Source organism: Trichechus manatus, unplaced genomic scaffold (genome assembly GCF_000243295.1).
Source record: "Trichechus manatus latirostris isolate Lorelei unplaced genomic scaffold, TriManLat1.0 scaffold00074, whole genome shotgun sequence".
NCBI lineage: Eukaryota > Metazoa > Chordata > Mammalia > Sirenia > Trichechidae > Trichechus > Trichechus manatus.
In genome coordinates, this window is record NW_004444010.1 from 2,854,945 (window position 1) to 2,879,248 (window position 24,304).

A 24,304-nucleotide genomic window follows, 5' to 3' on the forward strand; every position below is an offset into this window, starting at 1 on the left:
ATGACTGGTTAAAATCCTACATTTACCTTCTTTCTTAAAAGTGGTATCTCTTACTATGATCAACTTAGTTATCTATACAGGAAACAAGCCCATTTAGTGGGAAGACTTCTTCGTACTGTGATTATCAGTATTAGCATTGCAAAAGCAGCTTGACAAAAGGTTCCATGCCTGTAATACTGAAGACTAAAAACTTCGACAAAACAAAACTTAAAAGCAAATGATAAATGAACCTATACAGCTTTTGATTTCACATCAGCACTCTGAAATAACAATCAAAATGGAAGGGATGAGATTCAGTTAGAAATCTCCCATGAGGGAAAAAACGAGTTCCTGGGAAGCCCCTGGTAGATAGTAAGGAAACTCACGCATCATAGCTTCTTTTTGCTCTCTAGAGAGGCATATGGTTCAAAGCAAGCCACTGAGGCCGGCGGAGGGCTCACGGCTCTTATCAAGGGTTAAATCTGGCAAAAAGATACAAAGAAAGGAGTTTCCTAACTCACAAGGCTTTCTCGCGGCAAGAAGATACCGAAGTTAAGCCTTCTGTGGCTTGGGTTTGTGAGCCTTTTTAGATAAAACCGGCAGTCACGTTAGATAAGGGATAGCTATTTAGAAACTTTGGGGGAGGTGTGGGTGTACTTCGTGGCCTTCCTGCGACTTTGCCTTTGGAAGACTGTTTAACAGATGATGGGAACATGGAAGAAAATTATTGAAAAAGATTACCAGCGAGTTGCAGCGAACAATCTTCTCTCTCCAGGTAGTTTCCGGGAGAAAATGATCGGATATCCACACCCCGTTAAATGAAATACGTATTTCATTGTTCTTCTGTTGTAGACTCCTTACCTACTCACCTCCTTAGGCTAAAGCACTTTGAAAAATCTATAACGAGAGACATGGAGACTTGTCTTTATAAATATCAGAACACCACCAACTAATTGCTTAAAAACAAAGAGCAGGAGACCAGCAGAGAGAGGAATTGTACAGGATATAATCGCTTCACAAACTTTAGACTATTGCAAGATCATTTTGCTCTTTGGCTTCAGGTTAGTGCGCTTCCTGATTCTAAACTGAAAAGCAGACCGGGCAGGTCAGAAGCAGAGAGAGGCAGTCCGCGGAGTTAATTTACCTGTGTTTCCAACCTGATTCTCCGCTAAAGCAAGAAGCGTCCCTTTTCTCCCACCCCACGTTTTTGGGGATCTGAGGTCGGGGATGCGGTCGGGGTACTGGGGTAGCAGACAGCAAACAATTCCTTTGGGTTTAATCATCCCCATTCTCGATTCTTCTTCCCTAAGCAGCTCCCTGCGCACCGCGCGCAGCCAGTTCGGGAACTCACCCTCCCCGGCAGCCAAGCAGGGCCGGGCCCCGGGCTGTGCGTCAAACTGCGGGACCAAATCGAGCCGAACGGCCTGGTACACGTCCCCCCTTTGCCTAGATCCCGGGAGGGAACTCGTCAACAGGAAGACCTACCCACCAGGCACTCGCCACCGGCGGCAGAAAAGTGAGCCCCGCGCGCACAGCGGCTAGCCGGACTGCGGGGAACCCAGGAGCGCAAGGCGGAGGAGCAGCGGGAGATGAGGCGAGGGCGCAGGCAGTGCGGCCGGGAAGGCACGGGGGGCGAGGGGGGAGAAGAAGGACGAAAGGGAAAAAAAAGGTGAGGAAGGCCAAAAACCCGAGCAGCCCAGCAGCCCGAGCATTGGGGAAGAGCGGCCTGAGCCCCGACCAAGTTGCCTCAGGAGCCCTAATCCTCTCCCTTGGGCTCGCAAACCGGTCAGTGGCGCACGGCGACGGCGAGGCTGAAATATGATAATCAGAACAGCTGCGCCGCGCGCCCCGCAGCCAATGGGCGAAGCGCTCGCCTGACGTCCCCGCGCTCTGCGTCAGACCAATGGCGATGGAGCTGAGTTGGAGCAGAGAAGTTTGAGTAAGAGATAAGGAAGAGAGGTGCCCGAGCCGCGCCGAGTCCGCCGATGCCGCAGCGCCTCTGCTCCGCCAACTCCGCCGGCTTAAATTGGACTCCCTGATCCGCGAGGGCGCGGCGCAGCCGGGCAGCGGCTCTCTCAGCCTTGGCAACCCCCGGGGCCACTATTTCCCACTTAGCCACAGCTCCAGTCTCCTTTCTGTGGGCTGTTCACCAACAGTACAACCACCATTTCACTGTGGACATTACTCCCTCTTACAGATATGGGAGACATGGGAGATCCACCAAAAAGTAAGAGGCTATTTTACCTTGTGGGGCTCGGTGTGCTGTTCTTGTGCGGGGGTCTCTCTCAGGCACGGGTGCCAAGAGCTCTTCGGAGTTGCAGTTGTTGCCTGGAGAGGGAGAAAAGGTGGCTTTTTCTTGTTGCCGCCACGCCTGCATGCTTGCTGTCGGTTCTGATCTTCGGTAAACTGATCGTACCTTGTGTTTGAATTCGCCTGTGTGCCCTCCAAAACCCTAGCCTTCTCGTGCTAAGCGGTGGTTACTTCCTAGGGAATTCTGAGTTCTCGGAGAAGGTTATTATGTTGCAAAAGTCTGCCTGCACATACAATACCGGGAGATGCAAGTTAGTATTAGACTTGCAAAAGAGAACGAGTGACAACTGTATTGATGTCTGCTCTTGGTAACAATATCCAGTCCTATGTGCTATTGAAGAGCGTGCTTCATGGAAAATACAGACATCCCTGCGTTCACTTAACGCTTGTAGTCAAAACCTTTTCTTTGAATTGACTTATCCATAATCTTTCCCAATGATTATGGCAAATGGGGGGGGGGGGAGAAGTATAAAATGAGCGGGTTTGATTGCGTGCTAGGCTTACAAATGTAGACTATTCAAATCGGCATTTTACATATATTCCACCTCCTTTTTAAAATGAGTCGAGGTTTTGATGGCACACTTCAATTACCATCCCAAAGTGCAATAAATACTCTTTTAAAAAAAGGGGGGGGGGAATCTTCACAGAGTACACCCTAGAAGAGAACGACACTAAAAGTGTGTTTATCTCCGTAGGAAGTAAACGGTTAGTCAATCATGTATTTATTTTCATTTCAGAAAAACGTCTGATTTCCCTATGTGTTGGTTGCGGCAATCAAATTCACGATCAGTATATTCTGAGGGTTTCTCCGGATTTGGAATGGCATGCGGCATGTTTGAAATGTGCGGAGTGTAATCAGTATTTGGACGAGAGCTGTACGTGCTTTGTTAGGGATGGGAAAACCTACTGTAAAAGAGATTATATCAGGTACGCCATTTATACTGCTTCCTTAATTTTGTGAGATAATCCCTGTATTTCCCATCCTATTTATTGTTTAATGTGGCTTTGTCTTTTTGCAAAGTTTGCCTTAGTGGGGTCCAACGTGCAGAAGTTACCCTGCATGTTCCATAAATTAAACTGAGCTCTTCATTTTACTTTTTAGAAAGAAAAAAAAAACCCTACAGTGGTTTTCATAAATTGTGTGGCAGTAAAGCTTGCTAAATTTTTCTTAGAATATGTGATCTTCAAATTATTTTCTCCTTCCTGTACTCCCTCTTGGCAGTTTTTTTTTTTTTTTAACGGATAATTTCAGGTTTCTGAACTTTTAAGAAAGGTCGATTTTTATTGTATACTTCAGTGTTTTTATTTTTTCATTTTATTGGTAACTTACGAATTCTTTAGAAGTATCAGTGGTTTAGATGAAGTAAAAGTTTGACCTTAGCACTTCGAAATAGCTAGTAGAGGTATTGTCTCTTACTTTTCTGGTAAGAATTCCTTCCTGGGAAATTAAAAAAAAAAGAATCCAAATATTCCCTGCAAAAAGACCAGAAATTTAATCTTTTTAAATATTAACCCTTTGGTGACATCTGACTGTCTTTTCTTTCTTATCTTATCTGAGCTGATGAATTAGACGGAGCAGATCAAATTGCCCATCATCTGTCTACGAACAATTGGTATATTTAGATAATTGAACAGCTTCCTTTCTCACATTAAAATCTGGTAACTGATAAAATGAGTGAATTGCCCAAACTGACAAGACTAAAAACCACATAGGAACTTTCTGAGTTTTTTTTTTTTTTTTTTACTTTGCATCTAAACTCCAGGCTTTGCTAATCTCAAGTTTTCTCTGACCTGTGTATATACGTCAGAAACTTCTTTCTCTGTCTTAGGAAGCCAGTGGAATTTCTTCTAAAAAATTATTAGTTTTAATAACACAGAGAAGAGATATCATGTTTGCTATTCCTTTGCTATTATTTATCATGAATGATAACAAAATACTATTTTTTAAAAAAATCTCCAGTGACTATGAACGAGTAATTGGCATCTGTAAATCGTACGATGTATGTATATGGAAACCTGTTTTTTAGTCAAGATTTAAATATGCGGTCATCATTTTCTCATGCCCCCTTAATATCCAGCCTTTTTACTTCTTATTTTAAAATCATGAAGTGGAGAGTATAACCTTTATAGACAAAATTGAGCAATGGGGGGGGGGAGTTTTTTAATTCTCGGTGGGGGGATGTAGGAAGAGTGGGAGGAAGTAGGGGAGTTGGGGTGCCTGAGGAAGAGGGGAGGGATTTTCTAAATTGTTTGGTCACAGGCAAAGTAAAGTCTTCATCCTATGAAATGGAAGATCTCACATTGAGTAGGCGGAGGGAGAAAAAACTTTTGAATCTACCTTCTAACCTCTGACAAACGAGCCAGTATCATTGTTTACTTGATTGGTGTGTGAACTCAAGATTCTGGAGGGGGAGAGCTCACTTCACACCTCCACTAGTATCTTTACTCCTGCAGAGCGCTTTGCTCAATTGCACACAGAGCTGCATGTGTCTAATTCTAGATGCACTCGTTTTAGGACACAATCCCTTTTACCTTCTCTCCACTCTCTTTCAGACTGTTTTGTTGTTTGAAATACTGTAGTTGTAAGAGCAGAACACAGAGACCTGTTTAGTTTCCCAATGCCTTTCACTTCTGGGGTGGAGGGGTCTTCCTCCCATCTCATTCTGTCTTCCATTCTGTCTGTTTGCAGCAGTGTTTCCCTTTTCTGTTACTAGGGATAGACAGAGAGGGGCCAGGGCAGTGCAGACTAGATGGAACCTCTAAGGGTTGTCCCTTGGTAAGGAAAGGTCAGCAGTGAGGTAGAACCTTAAGAAAGAGATCTTTGCATTTTTCAGGCTGGTCATGGCTCTCAAACAAACTGAAATAGAGGTAGATGCTCCAGCAACTTGAAAAAGATTAAAGAAGCCGAGGCAGATTTTTAACAACAAACATAAATAAAAGGAAAAATGGAGAGGAAACTTTCCGTTAACGTTGTTGCCTGAGGAAAACTCTAGCTGGGGAAAAACGAGAATGTGCTAGTTTTGCAGAAGGGGATCTGGAAACCCTCAGAGGTTTCATTTTCTGTTATTCTGCTTGCGAATTTGTGTGATGGCAAACCGGATGGGGTGACAGTCCTATTCCCCAAATTCTTCTTTTCCTTGGAAGAAGGACTTGCTGCAGCTTCAGAGACATTTCTAGGAGCAGAAATTGGTAGAAGGGGAGGGAAAAGTGTGGGGCCAGTAGCTGCGGAGACCCCTGGCCTCTTGCTAAGAGCTGCAAGGGCAACCCTGGGACCAGTCGCGGGAGCGGTGGCCCGGGTTTCTGATCAATTGATACATTTTCCTTGTTTGGGGCAGGGTGTTCTGAACTATGGGGTACCGCTTGAGACACAGAGGTTCATCTCAACGAAGAGGTAATAAAAGAAAGGGAGAGGAGGAAGAAGGGGAAAAAGGTAGAGGGAGAGAGAGAGAAACCCGATCATGTCCATTACCTCCCCTCCCGCCCCCCATTTCCAGCTTCTGTCTGCCAGTGCTGTGTTCAGTGTCTCAAGACGTCGCGGCCTGTCTGGGTCGCCAGCGATCTTGGGCCGAAACAGTGCACGCCTGAAGTGACCCCCTCTCCCTGTGCTTCTCTCCCCACTCCGGCCTGGCCCCCGCGCAGGTTGTACGGGATCAAATGCGCCAAGTGCAGCATCGGCTTCAGCAAGAACGACTTCGTGATGCGCGCCCGCTCCAAGGTGTACCACATCGAGTGTTTCCGCTGCGTGGCCTGCAGCCGCCAGCTCATTCCTGGGGACGAGTTCGCGCTGCGGGAGGACGGGCTCTTCTGCCGCGCGGACCACGACGTGGTGGAGAGGGCCAGCCTGGGCGCCGGTGACCCGCTCAGCCCCCTGCACCCGGCGCGGCCGCTGCAAATGGCAGGTACTCCTCGGCCCCGAGGGAAGCCTGGCACTGGGAGGCGGGCGCTCGTCTAGGCCAGCACTGCCCCTGCCTCCCCACCGGCGGCTGCAGCAGCCCTGGTAGCCACAGGGCAGACAGACTCAACGGCGGCGGCAGCGGCCAGTAGTTAAATGAAGTATTCTGTGTGCTGTTTGCCCTGTGCTTCGCTTTTTTGCAGCAGGGTTTAATGCACTTATTGTCTCCTTTGACTTCCCCCGTACACCTACACGTCTGTGTGTCTATTTATGAGTACACATGAATGCACACTTGTGCACACATGTTATGTACAAGCCCAAACAGTACTTCCAGTTCACCTTGGCCTCCAAAAAGTGGCTTATTGAAAGTGGCTTCATCTCCCTGGCAGGTATTCTCCAAGCCGCTGCCTAATTAAAGAGGTGGAGCCCTGAGCCCCTGGAACTTCCTCCTTTAACCCAATGCAGGAAGCTTAGGTGGCCTTAAGTCATTTAGCCTCCCAAATCCTTTTTTGTTGAGAACTGTTCCACACTCCAAAACATTTCTAAAATTTATTTTTATCCTTTTTGTAAGAGAACTGGGCTTGAAAAGATAGTCTTAATAACTGCAGGCTACTACAAAGAGCTGTAATTTAAGACTGTCAACAAGCTAATCTGCAGTAATTGCCCTTTAAAGGAGCCTGCCTTTTTAAGCCATTTATTCTATGTGATTTGGTGAGAATTTCATCTTCAGGCCTGTCACTGTAACTCTAAATGGACCTCTTGGTGTTGGCCTGGCGGTAGGAAATCCTGAAAAGTACAGGATTTGTACCTTACAGATCGAGGGCTCTTTTCCCAATAAAGGGAGTGAAAACGGAGCAAGCTTGGCCAGGACTGAGACCGTGGGTAAGAAGGCAGACAAATGTTCCCAAATCTGCCTTCGGGCATGAATAGATCTGCCCTGGGTGCAGTTTTAAGGTATCAGTTCTCAATAAACACTGGAAGTGAAGAAACCGCTTTCTCCCGCTCTGCTTACTGGCAGCTATAAGAACTTCGTTCTAGGGGATTTGTGACCCGCTTGCACAGGGGCAGAGCCAGAGTTGGCAACTCCTGTCTTGTACAGTCTATGTACAGCCTTCACCATGCTTGTGGGAAAGACAGAAGAGGCAGAAATAGGGGGATGGGGATGGGGGCAGACAGAACATTTCCCAGCCCTAGTTTATCTGGAGTCTAAACAGCTCAACAGACTTTCAGTTTTCCTTTGCTCTGCATTAGCCCACCTCAGGAACAGCTGCATAGATTTATTACTAAAAAAGACCAGGGACTGGAGAGATGGCCGAATTACCGAATTTCATTAGCCCCTTGACATGACTGCCCTCTCAGACTGAAGTTCAAGGCTTTCCGGCAGAATTGTCCTTCTTCCCGTTACAGACAGCCCAGCTAGTGTAGTGGCTCTGGTTGCCACCGGCATGTTGTGCCATTTTCTTTCTGGTACCCTCTGGGGCCTTCCTCCAAGAGAAAACGCTGCGTTTGGAGGCGGGGGTACTTGGTGTAACCTAGCCGGGTCTGGCATGAGGAAAAGCGGTAGAGAGGAGAGACAATGCCGAAAATGTCGCTGCCGTTGCCATTGCCGCTGCTGCTGCTTGGAAGTGGGGGACAGGCGTGCGCCCCTGCGCAGTGTTGACACGAGCAGGGGCAGGAGCTGCGTCCCAGCCTAGGTTACTCAGCATTGATTTCTGCAGATTAGAGTGCGAGATTTTTATTCTCCCTTTCGTTCCCCTTCTCCTCCTCTGCCGCCCCCTGTTTTGTCAGTTGAGGCTGCAAAGCACTTTCATTGTCTGGGCGCGGCGGGGAGCGGGCGGGTGGCCTGCCTCTGTTCACGGGGCCCCTTGCTCTGCAGCCGAGCCCATCTCCGCGAGGCAGCCGGCCCTGCGTCCCCACGTCCACAAGCAACCGGAGAAGACCACCCGCGTGCGGACTGTGCTGAATGAGAAGCAGTTGCACACCTTGCGGACCTGCTACGCCGCGAATCCCCGGCCCGACGCGCTGATGAAGGAGCAACTGGTGGAGATGACGGGCCTCAGCCCCCGCGTGATCCGGGTCTGGTTTCAAAACAAGCGGTGCAAGGACAAGAAGCGGAGCATCATGATGAAGCAGCTCCAGCAGCAGCAACCTAATGACAAAACTGTGAGTGGCCCTGGGGGCCGGGCAGAGGGCGCGGGAGGATGTAGCCCCAGCGGGAGAGGTGCGCGCCCGGCTCCCAGCTTGCCCAGCGCGCTGTTTTCGATCCTGCTCTGGAGCCAGAGCCAGACCGGCGGCCTCTCACCCCAAGCCCACCCATCCCCCTGATAGGAGGTGCTACAGGCGAGGGTCACCCGCCCGAGGCTGGGCAGGTCTCATCGCGCGGCTGGAGCGGCCGCAGCCTCCTTTTCTCTAACCCCCGTCAGCCCTCGTGGGAGAGCTCGGGCCCTTCTACCTGGCCCGCACCCCAGAACTGGAAGGACGAGTTTTCCCCACCGCATCCAGGCCTGGCCAGACTTTGCCAAAGTTCAGGTCATCAGCCCCTGATGCACAGGAGAGGAAGGAAGAGACACACCTGGGTTTCAGTCTAGGTCTGGGGTTCGGTGGGTGGATCACTCTGGGAGCACCCAGACGTGCCCCTCCACTTGGCAAGGTCTGCGGCTGCACCTCCAGGCCGTGGAGGTCCCTGAAGGTGGACCCTCTGGCTCGAACAGGGCATCTTCCCTGCAAAGTCAAGCCCAGACTTTCATAGAAGCATCAGGGTCCTCACACTATTATCCTAGGCCCACAGCAGCATCCACCCTCAGGCCTCCTGGTTAAGTGAAGTGAAAGAATTTCTTTCTTTTTTTCTTTTTCTTTTTACTGCTTCAGCCCTATTTTTAAATGTCATAAAACTAGCTGTCATTAAACTTGGCAGACTGGCCAGGACTGGGCCAGAACACTTTCTAAGTTGGTTAGTGCATAATAAGCACAGCAGTCAGACCCAAAATTTGGGGAGGAGTAGGGTCAGCTGGCAGTGTGGGGGGTGGGGTTGGGGTTGGGGGTTGCTTGGAGAAAATATTCAACAAGCTGAAACTGCCCAGGAAGCCACCAGTCTAGAGGCTAAAGGAAGGCCCAGCCTGCCTCAGCTTCTTCTGGGATGCTCTGGTGTGGGAAGGTAGAAGGGAAGAATTGGAATGAGCTGTCAATGGGAGAAAGAAGAAAGTCCTAGTAAATTTGGCTTAATAAAGCCCAAACAGACCTAATTGTCCAGCCTCCAGAAGCAGAAAAACAAAACACAGTAAAACAAAAGTGAACTCCAATTAATATCCATAGGTGCGGCAGATTAATTGAGCCAATAAAGGCCACTATGTAGATAAGATAATACCCAAGTCTATTTGCTTAGTCTGTGCACACAATAGAGGGAGGGAGTTTGCTCATTAACATGTTGGGCTTGGGGGGGGGGCCTGTTCACAGAATATCCAGGGGATGACAGGAACTCCCATGGTGGCTGCCAGTCCAGAGAGACATGATGGTGGCTTACAGGCTAACCCAGTGGAGGTGCAAAGTTACCAGCCACCTTGGAAAGTACTGAGTGACTTCGCCTTGCAGAGTGACATAGATCAGCCGGCTTTTCAGCAACTGGTAAGTAAGCGTCAGCTCCCAGACTGAAGTGGCTGAATTTCCAACAATAGGAGATTCTGGTTTCACTGCCATAAAATGAAATATTGGGGTTGTGGTGAAGAGAAGGGCACAGGAACAGATTACCCAATAAGCAAGGTACGCACAGGATTACTTGTGGTTACTAATCTGTAGTGTATGATTTCACCTGTTTTTCACCACATCCTGAAACCCATGTGAAATTCTCTACTACAGATTAGTAAGTTCATTTCACCTGTTTTTCATGCTCCTACTATACATGCCCCACAGTGTGTGACTGTATGACATTTGAACTCATACACTTATAAGTGCTCAAGTAGTCCTGTATTTTATTCAAAGATGTGGTGAAACCCATGTGAAATTTTGCACTACAGATGAGTAAGTAAACACAGCTAAGCCTGTGCATACACAGGTAAAATTGTGCACTACAGATTAGTAAGTAAACACAAGTAAGCCCGTGCGTACCTCGCTTACTAGTTAATCCGCTCCTGGAAGGAAAGCAAGTGCAAGGGAAACAAACCTGTTATGAGTCTTTTCTATAAGACTGCATAATTGGACCATACAAAGTGAATTTACTATCAATCAGGCCTGCTTTGAGGGATTAACTTCAAGGTGCCTAACTAGATAAACGTGTGGAAAGGTGGACAGTGTTGCAAAATCATGCATCTTAGACTTTTAGAGTGGGAAGGGACTTTAGAGATCACCTTGGTATTTTGGCCAGCAATTAGTAAATTTACTCTCTCCTAGAGAATGGCCTCCAGAGAATGGCATATTGAAGGACTCAAATCAAGGTGATTGTAATACATAATCAGTGTTATTATCGAAAGGCAGCAAGCTCCTGTCTGGGTGCAATTTTCCAATATATCCAGAAAGATTTCAGTTATTCAAATAGATGATAGATATTTTTGGTCACTATTATCCCTTTCTGGCAATATCTTAATCTCAAATATAGGACTGCTTGAGCACTTCTAAGTGTATGAGTTCAAATGTCATATACAGTCACATACTATGTGGCATGTATAGCAAAAGGAGCATGAGATCTACCACTCAGAGATAGTGTTTATTTAATCTGTGAAAATCTGTTCTAGTATCAATGCCTTAAGACATTTAGAGAAGAGAAAACTAAACCACGTTTTGCCTAACAAAGGCTTAAAAGTTCAAGATAAATAAAAATATTAAATACACATTCTTTGTAATATGGTATACATATACTGTACACATGAATTTTTTTTTTCTTAAAAAGTAAATAGCCCTACAGAATGCTAGTCTATAAAACATGAAGATCTGTTCTAAAAACTTGCTACTTCTTTTGGCAGTAAAGCTTTAGAGAAGAGATTGAGTTTAGCTTTTCACATTCACATTTACCAGGAGGGCATTTCCCTTCTCAGTGACAATAGTTAGGTAATTGGCCAGGGGTGAGTGGTTAAAAGGGCTTGGCCCCAGGTTTAAGTTTATAAGTGGACAGGTCTGGAGGCTAGGCAGATTTGAGAAGTTCCTTGACTTGACAATGGAAAATTGTTAAATAGGGTTAAAAAAGGAAGGCAGACCCTGGGACTAGGAAATAAAACTCTGTTTTAAAGTCAGGTCAATCTGAAGTTATTTGAGTAAAACCTGGATTATAGAAGGAAGATGAGGGGAGGGCTCAGGATTGCCACGTGTTTGCACCTTCTGAAACTTCAGTGTCAGATAAGAGCAGTGGAGAAGTTGTGGAACACAGCAGAGTAGGTTTACAGCAGCAGTGCTTTTTTGCTTACAAGAAGGAGCCAGATATTTGTAATGTGATGATGTTATAATATATGAGTCTCTTCTCGGAAGGAAGAGCTTGATTTAAAGAGAGAGAAAGAGAAAGGCCAAGAGGCAGCAGGACCAACAACAAAGAAGAAAGCCCATGCTGTGAGCCCTCTGAGGAGTTAATCACTGTTCTGTGGAGCCTCCTCTGACTTACCCATCACAGGTCTGAGGATCTAAGCTCTGTATTATGGATTTTCCAACTCAGGAAGAGAGCTTTGATGCCTAGAGACTGGGAACTTGTCTGCTCCCAGGGCAACATGTAATCGGCAGGATAATTTTATTTCAAGCATGCATGGTAGAGTTGTGATGCCATTTTACAGTGGGATCTTAAATAATTTAATGCAGCATGATGTTGGGAATTCAGTTTGAGTAAAACAGATCTCTTAGAAGATGGGAGAGAGAAGATTTCTTCTCAGGTTATTCTCACTCATAGGCTTTGTTTAAAATTCAGTTAGATATGTGGATCGATACCTATCTATACAAACGGTCTCACACACAGACACACATATGACAAGTTTATAATCCTTTCATGAACACAGTCACAGCCTCCTTTACTCATTTCTCAACCTTCCATGCAGGTCAATTTTTCAGAAGGAGGACCGGGCTCTAATTCCACTGGCAGTGAAGTGGCGTCGATGTCCTCCCAGCTCCCAGATACACCTAACAGCATGGTAGCCAGTCCTATTGAGGCATGAGGAACATTCATTTATATGTATTTTTTCCCTGTTGGAGAAAGTGGGAAATTATAATGTTGAACTCCGAAACAAAAGTATTTAACGACCCAGTCACTGAAAACTGAATCCAGAAATGAATGCTCCATGAAATGCACGAAGTCCGTTTTGATGACAAGGTGATATGGTAGCAACACTGTGAAGACAATCATGGGATTTTACTAGAATTAAAACAAACAGCAAACAAAACCCAACACCCAACATACGCTATCCAATGATCTTAGGAGTACTGAAAAAAAGACGTTTTTAAAACGTAGAGGATTTATATTCAAGGATCTCAAAAAAAAAAGCATTTTCATTTCACTGCACATCTAGAGAAAAGCAGAAATAGAGATTTTTCTAGTCCATCCTAATCTGAATGGTGCTGTTTCTATATTGGTCATTGCCTTGCCAAATAGGAGCTCCAGCAAATGAGCAGGAAGAGAGACTTGGCCTCCTTGGCTGAAAGAGTCTTTTCAAGAAGGTGGAGCTACATTGGTTTGCGATGTTTTTAGTTGACTTTAACAAGGGGTTAATTGAAATCCTGGGTCTCTTAGCATGTCCTGTAGCTGCTTTCTTTTTTACTTTTGACTCTCTCCCTCTTTTTTTTTTTTTTTTTGAGATCCATCCTCTATCAAGAAGTCTGAAGCGACTTTAAAGGTTTTTGAATTCAGATTTAAAAACCAATTTATAAAGCATTGCAACAAGGTTACCTCTATTTTGCCACAAGCGTCTCGGGATTGTGTTTGACTTGTGTCTGTCCAAGAACTTTTCCCCCAAAGATGTGTATAGTTATTGGTTAAAATGACTGTTTTCTCTCTGGAAATAAAGAGGAAAAAAAGGAAACTTTTTTTTTTGTTTGCTCTTGCATTGCAAAAATTATAAAGTAATTTATTATTTATTGTCGGAAGACTTGCCACTTTTCATGTCATTTGACATTATTTTTTGTTTGCTGAAGTAAAAAAAAAAAAGATAAAGGTTGTACCGTGGTCTTTGAATTATATGTCTAATTATATGTGTTTTGTCTTTTTTCTTAAATACTATGTGAAATCAAAGCGCCATATGTAGAATTATATCTTCAGGAGTATTTCACTAATAAACGTTTGGCCTAGATAAATAAATCAATGCAATGATCCAGGGTCCCTCTTTTATATGTTTACAAGTAAGCTGTTAAAATGTCTGAAATTAAGAATTGCATGTGAATCGGGGTAAACTGACATACAGTAGGTATGATACTTCATTGCAAGTAGATATGGTCCACCTTGCAATTTTGAGTTTCACTAGTTGGATCCAAGCTTGTTGGAAGCCGTTAGCACTAAGCTGTGATGATGTTAACTGGTTTTTTAAAAATGAGATGCTATCCTCTGTTCTTCTGCCTTTCCTTCCCTGTCTCTTTTCTTATCCTGTCCTACTCCCTTCCCCCACCCAAACAGAAGAGGGACCTGCTTAGAATGGATTTTGATTAAGTCACTCTTTCATTTTCTTAGAGTGAGTGCTTTATACCAAAGTCCCCTGTTTAGGATTGTCGAAGTGACCTGTATTTCAAGTATAAGCTCTTGCTAAGAGAGAAGCTTTCTGCCGAGCCAGCGAGGTATGACCATTATTTACCAGTGGTGGCTGTCAGCCCATTGAGAAATGCTGCTTGCTTTGCGCAGGAGGCACAGGCCTAGAGAGAGCGTTTCTCAGCAATTCGTGGGCCAGTGTGTGTTTTCTTGTCTCTTCTTCCCGCCCCCGTCTTGTTCCTCCCCCATTCCCTCCCCCATTTTCCCTTCTCCCACAACTCCAATTCCAAAAACCTTGGTAAGGGTGACTGGGTAGGTCGGAGAAACAAGGTGTGTGCTCTGTTGGGAAACCGACTTTTTTTTTTTTTTTTTTTTTTTGCGGGCTGGGGGTGGGAGGGAGGCGGGCTTGTGTGCTTTGCAGGCCCCCATCGGCGGCGGTCTCAGGTGGACATGGTCGCTGGACAGACCTTTTTTTTTCACTGGTATTTAGCAATAGTTCATGTACGAGAGCCAGAACCCAGGGATGCTCGAGATAAATTCCCTATTCCTGCCCAACATCGGGCTTCTCTGTGCCCCTCGGTTTTCGGGACATAGAGTTAGGACTTAGGGCTACACTCTGCCCCCTCTTACCTTTCCTCCACCCCCAGAATTCTTTGGAAACTGGGTTCATGTCTATGAGCGAGTGTAATGCCGTTTTAAATATCTGACAACTCTTAATAAATACGAAAGCTAACGTACCCTAATCGTGTGTCGTGTGGCGCGTACCCCTTCGGATCCTTGACAGGGAGCAGGGCGGTCTCCCGAGGCGGTGGGCTAGAGACGGGGCGAGGCCCGCGGCCCCGCAGCTCTCACGTCGATTTCACCCGCTCCAAACCTGCCACAAATCGGGAAGCGAGCCTCCATTAGGCTTTTGTTTGGCATCGTTCTACGTAACGGGTTAATTACAGGCTCTAACGTGAGGGCAGAGAAAAAACAAACTTTGCATTGAAAATGTTACAGTGCGTTAGACATGCCCGTTGATTACCTTGATTGTTGTGTCTAATTCTTGACAGAGGGGTAATAATTAGGCCGGCAGTAATAATGGATTGTAGTCGTCTGCTGAGAAAAACAAGAGTTATGTCTTATCTCACACGGATCTTCTCCGGGAGAGGGCTTTTTTTTTTCCTTTTCCCTTCCCAGTGCCTCTTCTCTAATCTCTTGCTACCGGACTTGACTCTTCGAGCTTCCTGTTCACTCTTTCTATTGGTCTGCCTTTTCAGTCTTCTTTTTCGTCACCACAGTACCTAGAAGGGCTAACTTAATAAGTATTGGTAGGGATGGTGGGTCCAACGTGAATACTGGCGTTATGCCTGCAAACATGGTTGCTGATCGTCCAGCCCAGGTGTGGAACCCATTGAACCCTTCTCCAGCCACAGCCTCTGGTAGAGTCTTTTGAGAACGTTATACCCTAGATATGGAGGGAGAAAATAAAACTTAGGGTTTGAATGCAATGGATGGACTTAAGTGAAGCATACATCTTTGTGATGCTTTTTCATCTTGACATTTAGTTTTTAAGATTAGGTGTGTCTGTGTGGGTGTTCGTGTTGATGTTTTACATATACAGATGTCAGTCTATTCTGAAGTTCACAGCTTGAATTTAAGTACAGTAATTTGGGGAGGAGTTGATGAATGATTTGGTTTTACTTGCTAGATTCAAGTTATTTGTTGCTTGATGGCTGAGAATGGATTGATGGGTCGATAGCATTCTAGTTCTTGTATTATTCATATTAAAGGTGTGTCTTCCACTTCTAGACTCCTCAACAAGTGCTCTAAAATGTGTAGCTGAAATGTTTTCTTGTTTGCAAACCATTTCTTGCCACACTCTCCTTTTCCCTGCACACCTCTGGAGACCAAGTTTTGAGCTCTGCTCTTCTGGTGAAATTCCTCCTGTTTGCTATTATCTTTGATCCTCCCTCCCCTTATTACTCTGAATTCTCCTCCTGGACATTATGACTCATTTCCTCTAGCTTCTGCAAGCTAAAATTTAATGCAACTAAAAACCTCTAGGACACTCCCCTTAAATCAGGGAATCCGTATCAGTATCCACACTCTTACAGACAGGATTTTTTTTTTTCCTATTGTTTCAGAGCAATGACATTTTCTGTGTTGGTCTACTGTCCGTTTCCTTTTCATCAAACAAACCTGGTTTTTCATAGATTAAAAAGGGTCCTAAGTTAGAATCATATCTGAAGACTCTTTTTTCCTCCATTGAAATAACATTCCTGGTTATTTGGAATTCTGTGTGAATGTGTGTCTGCACTTGCCCATAAATAACTTTTTGGAGTTCAGGATTAAATAGATGACTTTGTGATGTTCTGATGCTATTCACCCTGATCAACTTGTTAGACTCTTAACTGTTGACCTCTTTTCTGGTATATTTTAGCCTTTTGAATACCAGCCAAAAAGACAATGTGCTTTCAAGGTACCTAGACCTACTTTGTATTTCCCTAGCACCTTGGATTTTTCAGCTATAGGATCGATCTCACTGAAATATAACTCTTGTAAGTCCCATGTGGGTTTACTTAGCTTTTGTTTTTTCTTATAAAAGAAGCAAAAAGTTTAAAATCTCGGTTTAAACCAAAAGAAGAACTAAGTTTAGATGGAACCCAGCCAGTTTGGGCATTTAATCTTACCACCCCCAATGTAAGTAAACTATCTAAGCAGAAAGGATTTGATTTTCTTATTTGTAAAATGCAGTTCAGTCAGCTTTTGTACAGGAGATTTATAACCCAAATTATGTTTGAATTCTGTTCATTAAGAACTATTTACATTCTCTCTGCTAATCAACAATTAAAGATTATATCACATCAAGGCAAGGCAAGTTTTCCTTGGGGGCTGGGAAAAAAAGTGAAGGAATTGTTTTTGTGCCTTTATTTAAAATGTATTAGTTTCTAAAGTGGTCCAAAATCTTAAGTTATTTAAATACTTAAAATAATAACAATTAACTTGTATAGTGGGAGTCAGTGATTCTAACTAAAACGCAATAAGTTAATTCAGGGTGCTGGCAGCGAGCCTGTTTACTGATCTTTTCTGATTGTTGTTTTCTTGATAACAGAGCAAGCCACTGAATGGCTGTTTGAGCCCAGGCGCCACAAACATAAACTTCACAGCTTACAATGTCCCAAGTCGTGATGGAGGATCTCTCCACACCTCCCAGAGACTTCTGAAGTGTAGACAGAGATGTTGGTTCACAGGGAGCAAAGGAGGGGGAGGGGCGGGAGGGAAGGCTCCTTAGTGTTTGCTGTGAACATTGTTACTATCAGATCCTTTAATTTTTATGACGCTTAACCTGTTGGCTCTGAGAAGCCAGTTTCTGTGCCTTGGAGAAGGAAGTCTCTCCCCGGAGCTGCACCTGATACTACTTAAGTCTTACTTTTTTTTAAAAAATTTGTTTTGCAAATCTTTCTGCTTAATTACCTCTGCAAAAACTCTCAACATTTATAAAGAAAGTTCTAAAAAGAAAATTATAATAATATTTTCCCCCAAAGGGGACGCCCAGATTGGGGGAAAACGTGGGATAAGATTGCTTTTCGCCAGATGGGGAGAAAAGGCACTTCGTCCCGCCCTTTAGGGGAACCCTATGGGAGATTCTGCTTAGCCAGAGAGCTGCTCATCCTCGCCTGGTATCCTTTTTCCATTCCATCGATCAAAAGTTCGTGTTCATTTCCGGGTGTTGTTATTTGTGGATTTGACTGAGTTGGCTACTTGTTTTGCCTGTCTTCCCAAGTAGTTCTCTGTCCCCCACCCCCCACCCCTTGCGTTTCCCTTCTCCAGCGTACTCGGAGGGCGGCACAGGTCTGCAGTCGGGTGGGGAGGGGGCTGGTGAATGGGAACCTGGACACTGGTCTAACCAGCCCCGCGACTCCCGCGGGCAAGTCAGCCCTTGATCCCTTAAAGGAGGGACAGTCGTCGTGGACCGGAGAGGGAAAAAGGGTGTTGCTGGGCCGTTCTCTTTTCAGGACTTGATCAGGTTGGCAGATCTGGAGGGCTAATCCAAACAAGCCGCTTGACTTGTGAGGTCGCGAGTCTAGACAGAGCTGGTGGCTCGGCGGCTCCTTATCTTTCCCTGGGATCAGTCGAAGAGACGCTCCCCGGCCCACTGCGCTGGGCTAGCCCGAGCCCGGAGCCACCGCACAGTGCAGACAGCACAACAAACACAGCACCCGAGGCTTTACAGCTTGCTTTATTGTTTAATGGGGAATGCTGCAAAACATTCATTTGTCTTCCCGGCCTCGCGATCCGGCCACCGAGCTGGGTGGGGTGTGTGCTATCTCAGGGCTGTCCTGGTCCGCCACGCGGGAAAGAGCTCCGGGACATCCGCGCACGCACGGCGCGTGTGGGCGCTCACGGCTCCTCTCCCCAGGCCAGGACCTGCGGGAACCGACCTGTGGCCCTTTTCTTTATTCCGAGGCCTGGAGGCAGAGAAGGTGGAGGAACTGTGGGAGAAAGCTTGGGGCGAGGTGTCTGGGACTAATCCAGTATCTCCTCTTGCTGCCTGGAAATGACAGTTCTGCGCTAAAGCCACTTATGGTTTGCGGGGTCAGTGGGCTCTGACTCAAGGGAGATCAATAAAAACATTTAGTTCAGTAATGAGCTGCGTTTTTTCGAATGTACCGAGAAAGATGCGTCACCATCTGGGTCAGGCTGTCCCTGCGCGGCTGAGCGCCCTTTCTTTCCCCGCGAGCACAAATAAGTGGCGTGACTTTCCAGTGTTTTCGTGACACTTCACCGGGCTAACCATGGGAGGCTTGCACCTCGCTCGCTGGCTTCCACCACAGAGAGGCTGGCACTAATATCCACTTGAAGGCAGGCGGACCACTGCAATGCCCTTTTTTGGAGTAACAAATAGCCAAACTTAGGGATTTGCAATTAAGAATTAATTTGTAGCTCACATTTCAAATTAATTAAGATGATTAAAATTTTGACCCCTAGGGAAGTTTTTTTTTTCCTTGTTTCAAAAAATGGGGAGGGGTTCCTAGTTATATTTTACTCACTATTCTACTTTGTAAATATTAAATGTGTGTGCGGTGTATGTGTGTGTCATGGCATAGAAGAGATAATACTGCCTCTGTTGGAAAACTACCCATAAACGTAGATGAGGGTAATTTAGTTACGTGCTTACTCAGTGTTAACGCAAACACAGCCATCTCCGAGCTTTGGGGACACTGCAAATCCACATCTCCCTGCTTTTCCCTGCCTGTCCTCAGCAACACAACTGTGTATCAGGATGAAAAACAGAACAAAGTAAGACCCAAGTTTCATGAAATCAAATTATTTCTGTAGGGAGATTTTTTTCCCCTCGGAAAAGAATCCTTAACAGTAGTTCAGTCACCGACTTTTCTTTTTCTCATGGATAAGAGTTGCTGTTTATTTTGACTTGTCACAAATACAATGTGTTGTTTGAAACTTGTTAAACTTAGCAGGTATATAGAGATAATGCTAGACAGGCCACTGAATGGGATAAAGTAAAATGTGGTGGGAATTAACTTCAGGACTATGCAGGATTTTACTTTTTCCCTATAGCTTTTTAACTTAATATTTCTTCAAAATACTATGTCTGTTTTCTCACAGTTATGTAATATGAAACAGTAAACTAGTTGTTTAATATACACTAAGGATATAATTTGCAAAATGTTAGTGGATGCAGGCTCTATTCTTCAGTTATTTTGATAATTTAAATTGTTATATTCTCAATTAATTTTAAAAAAGTGTTTTCACGCACTAAAAAAATTTGCCTGCTCTCATGTAAAAACATGTTTTGTCCTAAAAATTCCAATAATTACTTATTAGAACAACTGTTCATTTGTTTTTCATTATAAAGAGGAGGCTCACTTTAAAAATAGGTTTAGTAAAAGAACAGCTGTATTTAATTTTTAGGCAAAAAGGAGGAAATATTTAAAATATGAATTATAGTTATAAAAAGCACATATATGCTTTGAAACAGTGTATTTTAAGTAATAAAAAAAGAAGAAATACTTACAGGCCCAAATAGTGAGAAACTTATTTTAAATGCACAGAATATAACTGATAGTTATGTAAAATTTTATATCAGTGACCCAAGACTTTTTTTTATGTGAGATCAGTTCTCAAAAAAGAAATGCTTGAAATAAAAATAGCCAGTGACTTCATTTGTAAAATATACTACTTTACTTTCACGAACAATGAATGGCTGATACCTAAAAAGATTGGAAGTGGAAAATGAAACTGTTTGGTAAGGTCTGAAAGAATTCATTTAGTTTCTTCTGTAACAGATAGAAATATTTTGGACTTTACTACCTGGAATTCTGTTTTGATATCAAAGTACATTTCAAATTTTTAAGACTAAGATGTATCCTTGAAGTCTTTACAACTTCAAAGACACTACTCTTGCATTTTATGTGTTGTCAAATTTCTACCTACTTATCAAGTGCTGAGCACTTGAATGAAGGATGGTTGTCGTTGGTATGTTGTTAGGTGCCTCAAGTCAGTTCTGACTCAGCAAACCTATGTACAACAGAACAAAGCACTGCCCAGTCCTTCGCCATCCTCACAATCAGTGCTATGCTTGAGCCCATTGTTGCAGCCACTGTGTCAACCCATTTCACTGAGGGCATTCCTCTTTTTCGATAACCCTCTGCTTTACAAAGTATGATGTCATTCTCCAGGGACCGGTCCCCTCCCCCCCATAACATGTCCAAAGTACGTAAGATGAATTCTTGCCATCCTCCCTTCTAAGGATCATTCTATTGTACTTCTTTCAAGACAGATGTGTTCCTTCCTCTGGCAGTCCACGGTATATTCAATATTCTTCACCAACACTGTAATTCAACTGCATCAATTCTTCCTTATTCATTGTTCAGCTTTCCCATGCATATGAGGTGATTGAAACACCATGGCTTGGGTCAGGCACACCTTAGTCCTTAAAGTGACGTCTTTGCTTTTTAACACTTTAAAGAGAGATTTTTCAGCAAATTTGCCTGATGCAATACATTGTTTGATTTCTTGACTGCTGGTTCTATGGGTGTTGATCATGGCTCCAAGTAAAATGAAATCCTTGACAACTTCAGTATTTTCTCCATTTATCATGATGGTGCTTATTGGTCCAGTTGTGAGGATTTGGTTTTCTTTTTGTTGAGGTGTAGTCTGTACTGATGGCTGTATGTAGTCTTTGACCTTCATCAATAAGTCCTTCGAGTCCTCTTTACTTTCAGCAAGCAAGGTTGTGTCATTTGCCTATTGCAGGTTGTTAATGAGTCTTTCTCCAATCCTGATGTTCTGTTCTTCTTCATGTAGTCCAGCTTCTTGGATTATTTGCTCAGCATACAGATTGAATAATGTGGTGAATGGATACAATGGTGATGCACACCTTTTCTGATTTTAAACCAGAAGGATGGTATATTGCCAATAAAAACTCACCTTTGATGTCTATTATCCCATCAGTGTGGACTCATAAGTCTCATTAATGTTAATGAAAAATGTCCTTGCATGTCATGTGCAAAAAAAAAGGGTGTTGGAGATATTTCACCCAGCAGTATCTTTATAACAAGTATGTTAGGGCTAGCTAAAACTACCTAACAACTGATTTGGTCACATCTAGGCCCAGTCTCATAGGTGAAAATTAGCACATGGAATAGTAGGATTAGAAATTACCTAAAGATAAATGCATTATTGGGGTGGGTGGGGGGGAAGAAGCCTGAAAATATTTTTCCCTACCTTTTAGAATTTTAGAAGTAACCTCTTAGTTAACAGAAATATTCATGCCAGGCAAATTGTGTAGTTTCCCTACCACTGAGATACAGGACCAAAGCTTACTAGATATGAATTTTATGTATTTGCTTTCTGTATAGGAAGTTGTTTCTGTTGAATTATTTACTATAATTTGATTGATGCCTTGTTTATTTGTTTTCATTTAGTAGTGGTGATAGATTATATGAAATCATTCTGTTGGATAGATAATGTGCATTTGGGATATGTATTATGGTGCCTTTTGGCCATGGCAGAGAGTTTTCTCCAGGGCAAATCTAAGTGGTTGGTAATAGAACAGAATCTGTAACATTATAGAATTGCATGATGGTCCAAGAGTATAAATGATGAACATGAATGTTGTTTTGATTATTCAAGTTAAAATCATCCAGAATAACTGTATACCAAACCACCCAACCCGCTGCCATCGAGTCGATTCCGACTCATAGCGACCCTATAGGATAGAACAGAACTTCCCCATAGGGTTTCCAAGGCTGTAAATCTTTACAGAAGCAGACTGCCACATCTTTCTCCCGTGGAGCGGCTGGCTGATGAGTTCGAACCGCCGACCTTTTTGGTTAGCAGCTGAGAACTTTAACCACTGCACCACCAGGGCTCAGACTAAGGATATTATAAGTCTTTTTATATAAGGAATGTCAAGAAAGCAGTCAGCTTCTCCTGGAGCAAGAGGTTCACAGTGGTTGTTTCTGCCAGGATATAACGCTTTTCTATTTGCAAAGCACTTTACGGTCATTAGTTATGCATGAGAGCTGGCAGAGCCCGTTTTCCCAATGACCTCTGTACCTGTTTCTCAGCACAATTCTCAGTTCCTTTGCCTTCCCTTCATATGTGAGAGAGCAGAACATCAAAGGAGCAATCATTTTTCGTTGGTTACTTCAGTGAGGACTACGTTAGATCAGAGAATGGAAACTATTTTATGGGTATTTTCCATGATGCCCATTCTCTTTACTTTCAGGAATTGAGGGAAGATGCTGAACGGAAAAGGGGTGGGGGTTTGCAATACACTATAGCAAAACTATGATTTATCTCCTTAAAGCGGTAGCCCTCAGATTTTTAGATTTCAGGACTCCTTTACAATTTTTGACATTATTGAGGGTCTCAAAACTCTTTTGTTTATGTGAGTGATATCTGATACCTTTGAAATATTTATTCATTCAAAATTGATAATTTTGAAATACGCATTAATTCACTTTAAAATCATACTATATATTAACATACATATCATTTAAAAAAACAACTATAGTTTTCAAAACAAAAAATTAGTGGGAGAAGTGGCATTGTTTTTAATTTTTGCAAATCTTTTTACTGTCCAGCTTAATAGAAGACAGCTGAATTTTCATATCTTCTTCCTTATTAAATCTGCGGTGATACCACAGATCATGTGGCCTCTGGAAACTTCATGCTCTCTTGTGAGACTAGAAGTAAAAAGGGAAATAACATCTTCATATTATTACAAAAAAGACCTTTAACCTCACAACCCCCCTAAAAGCCCAAAAACTCTGGGACCCAGAGCACACATTGAGGAAAAACTACCTTAAAAAACAGACTTAAAAAAAAACTATAAGGATACTACTACTTGAGAGGATATAATTACTTATATTAATGCTTTAGTGATTCACGTTTGTTTTTAAGTCAAGTCCAGATCATAGTTTTTCAATTCCATCATCTAAACACTGATCTGAATGCCCCTTATATCTCAGGCATTGAAGAAAAAGGAGTTATGATATTATCTAACTGAAATTTTAAGGCTCATTTCTAAGAACCTATAGGAGGATAGACACTGAATGTCGACTAATCCAAACCCATTGCCATCGAATCGATTCCAACTCATAGCGACCCTCTAGGACTTGACATAGGTGGAAATCGCTAGTCATAGCATTGTGAGACAAGGAATTAAAAGTGACAGTTATAATGCAGAAAAGTCATTTGGTTTTTAGAGTGAGATAGGCTGGTAAGATGAAAGATTAAAGGCTAAGAAGACAATAAGTCAAAGATCATAGGGATTCAGACAGGATGAGACTTTTTATATTTGGCATGAAGAGAAAGGAAGGCATAGCTCTGAGAGATGTTCTGAGAAATTGAAAAGTGTGGAGGAGACTGGTAGTTGTCCATCAGAATTTGTTTTTCCCCTCTTCATGGGTGTATGGATAGGCTGCATATCCCAGGCTCCCTTGCAACTGCCTGTGGCCACATAAACTATGTCCTTGCTAATGGCATCTGAGCAAAATTAATGTGGGTTATTCTAGATTTAGATCTTGGGATAGTGAGAGTGCTTTCTTTGTACTCTCTTTTTCCTTCCAACTTTCTGGAATACATGAAAGTCCAGCTTTAACCAGCATATGATGACAGTGCCTTGAGGGTATGATGGAGCAAGGGGTTTAGTTGGAAGTAACTAATGTCCTAAATGACTTTGTGCAATGGAGTCGCCAGCTGGCCTGAAACATTCACCACAAACTGTAAGTGAGAAATACATTTTTATCTTCTTCAAGCCACTGAGCTGTTGTAGGACCTATTTATTACATCAGCCTAGTCTTACCTTAATATAGCTGGGTATAAACTAGAGCATTGAGGTAAGTAAGAAGTCATGGATGGTTCTAAGATTCTGAGTCTGGATGATAGATTATGAATGAATCATGCAATTAATTCACTCACTCATTCATCCATTTAAACATTTATCTAGTGCCTATTATGGACCCTGCATT

At 43.6% G+C, this 24,304-nt stretch overlaps 1 protein-coding gene across 1 annotated transcript; it reads left to right on the plus strand.

Annotated features, from left to right (window-relative positions):
- Nucleotides 1-1,625: 1,625 nt before the first annotated feature.
- Nucleotides 1,626-13,440, plus strand: ISL1 (ISL LIM homeobox 1). Its single transcript, XM_004380452.1, has 6 exons — nt 1,626-2,206; nt 3,027-3,216; nt 5,929-6,188; nt 8,058-8,344; nt 9,635-9,802; nt 12,187-13,440. The coding sequence occupies exons 1-6, from the start codon at nt 2,179-2,181 to the stop codon at nt 12,301-12,303; spliced, it is 1,050 nt and encodes a 349-aa protein (XP_004380509.1). The 5' UTR covers nt 1,626-2,178; the 3' UTR covers nt 12,304-13,440.
- The last annotated feature ends 10,864 nt before the right edge of the window (nt 13,441-24,304 follow it).